This window comes from Plectropomus leopardus, unplaced genomic scaffold, assembly GCF_008729295.1.
Source record: "Plectropomus leopardus isolate mb unplaced genomic scaffold, YSFRI_Pleo_2.0 unplaced_scaffold17406, whole genome shotgun sequence".
Classification (NCBI taxonomy): domain Eukaryota; kingdom Metazoa; phylum Chordata; class Actinopteri; order Perciformes; family Serranidae; genus Plectropomus; species Plectropomus leopardus.
Window position 1 is genome coordinate 1 of NW_024618728.1, and position 1,037 is coordinate 1,037.

The 1,037-nt window shown below is 55.4% G+C and overlaps 1 protein-coding gene across 1 annotated transcript; it reads right to left on the reverse strand.

Moving 5' to 3' along the window:
• Window positions 1-68: 68 nt before the first annotated feature.
• LOC121964842 (tyrosine-protein phosphatase non-receptor type 23-like) lies at window positions 69-964 on the reverse strand (the record flags this gene model as incomplete). Its single annotated transcript, XM_042515024.1, has 3 exons — window positions 69-223; window positions 376-693; window positions 819-964. Coding segments are annotated over 3 exons (619 nt in total), but the record flags the coding sequence as incomplete, so codon positions are not given.
• Window positions 965-1,037: the final 73 nt, after the last annotated feature.

Genomic DNA, 1,037 nt, shown 5'->3' on the forward strand with positions numbered 1-1,037 from the left:
ACAGACCCTCTGACTGCTGACCCTGAACCACGTTACAGACCCTCTGATCGGGCAAACTGTGGTCTTACCTTCATGTCGGCTCTCTCTGTGGTGACAAGGGTGGAAGTGATGTCATCCTGCTGGATGAGGTCACGCAGCTGCTTCTCCAGAGAGCTCCTCTGCTCCCTCATCTCCTGAACCTTCCCGAGGATCCTCTTCATACACTGCAGCCCGGCCACCTCCTCTGCACAGACGACCCAACAATTAAGAAGTAATTAGTAAAAAGTTAAAGAAAACTACCTGAAATATAGCACAAAAAAGGAACACACACACACACACACACAGTGTCTCCCTCACACACACACACACAGTGTCTCCCCCTCACACAGTGCTGACCTTCACTGAGCTGGGGGCGGGGCAGCGCCTCCTTCAGGACGTCCAGCGGCCCCCCCAGCAGCCGCAAATTGCTGATATGCAGGTTCATGGCTCGGTGCAGCTCCGTGTTGGTGAAGCTCGCCTTCTCGTGCGCCTCCATGTACTTCTCCAGGTCTCTGCGCACCTCCAACAGGGCCTGCACCTGCACCGCCAGGTGCACCTCCCCCGTTGAGGGGCCCCCCGCCTCCAGGAGGGCCCGCTCCCCGATCTCGTCCGCCTCCAGCACGTCCCTGATCTCCTTCAGGGATGACTCCACGTCAGTGAAGACACCAGAGAGACCTGCAGAAGACAGACAGCAGAGGACAGTCAGTGTTCACATAAACAACACTGAGAGACAAATGTGCATGTGCACACTCGTTATTGTGTGTGTGTGTGTGTGTGCATGTGTGTGCATGTGTATGTACCCTGCATGGACTGGATCAGGCTCTTGACCGTGTCCGGTCTCACACTCAGAGCAGCACACTTCTCCATGAGGACAGGAGGGATGTGACTGTACATGTCCAGGTTGTCCACAGACTCTGGCTCCAAACCAAGAGAGTCCATGAACTGCCTGCAAGACCAGACCAGTAACACAGGAGTCAGACCAGTAACACAGCAGTCAGACCAGTAACACAGGAGTCAGA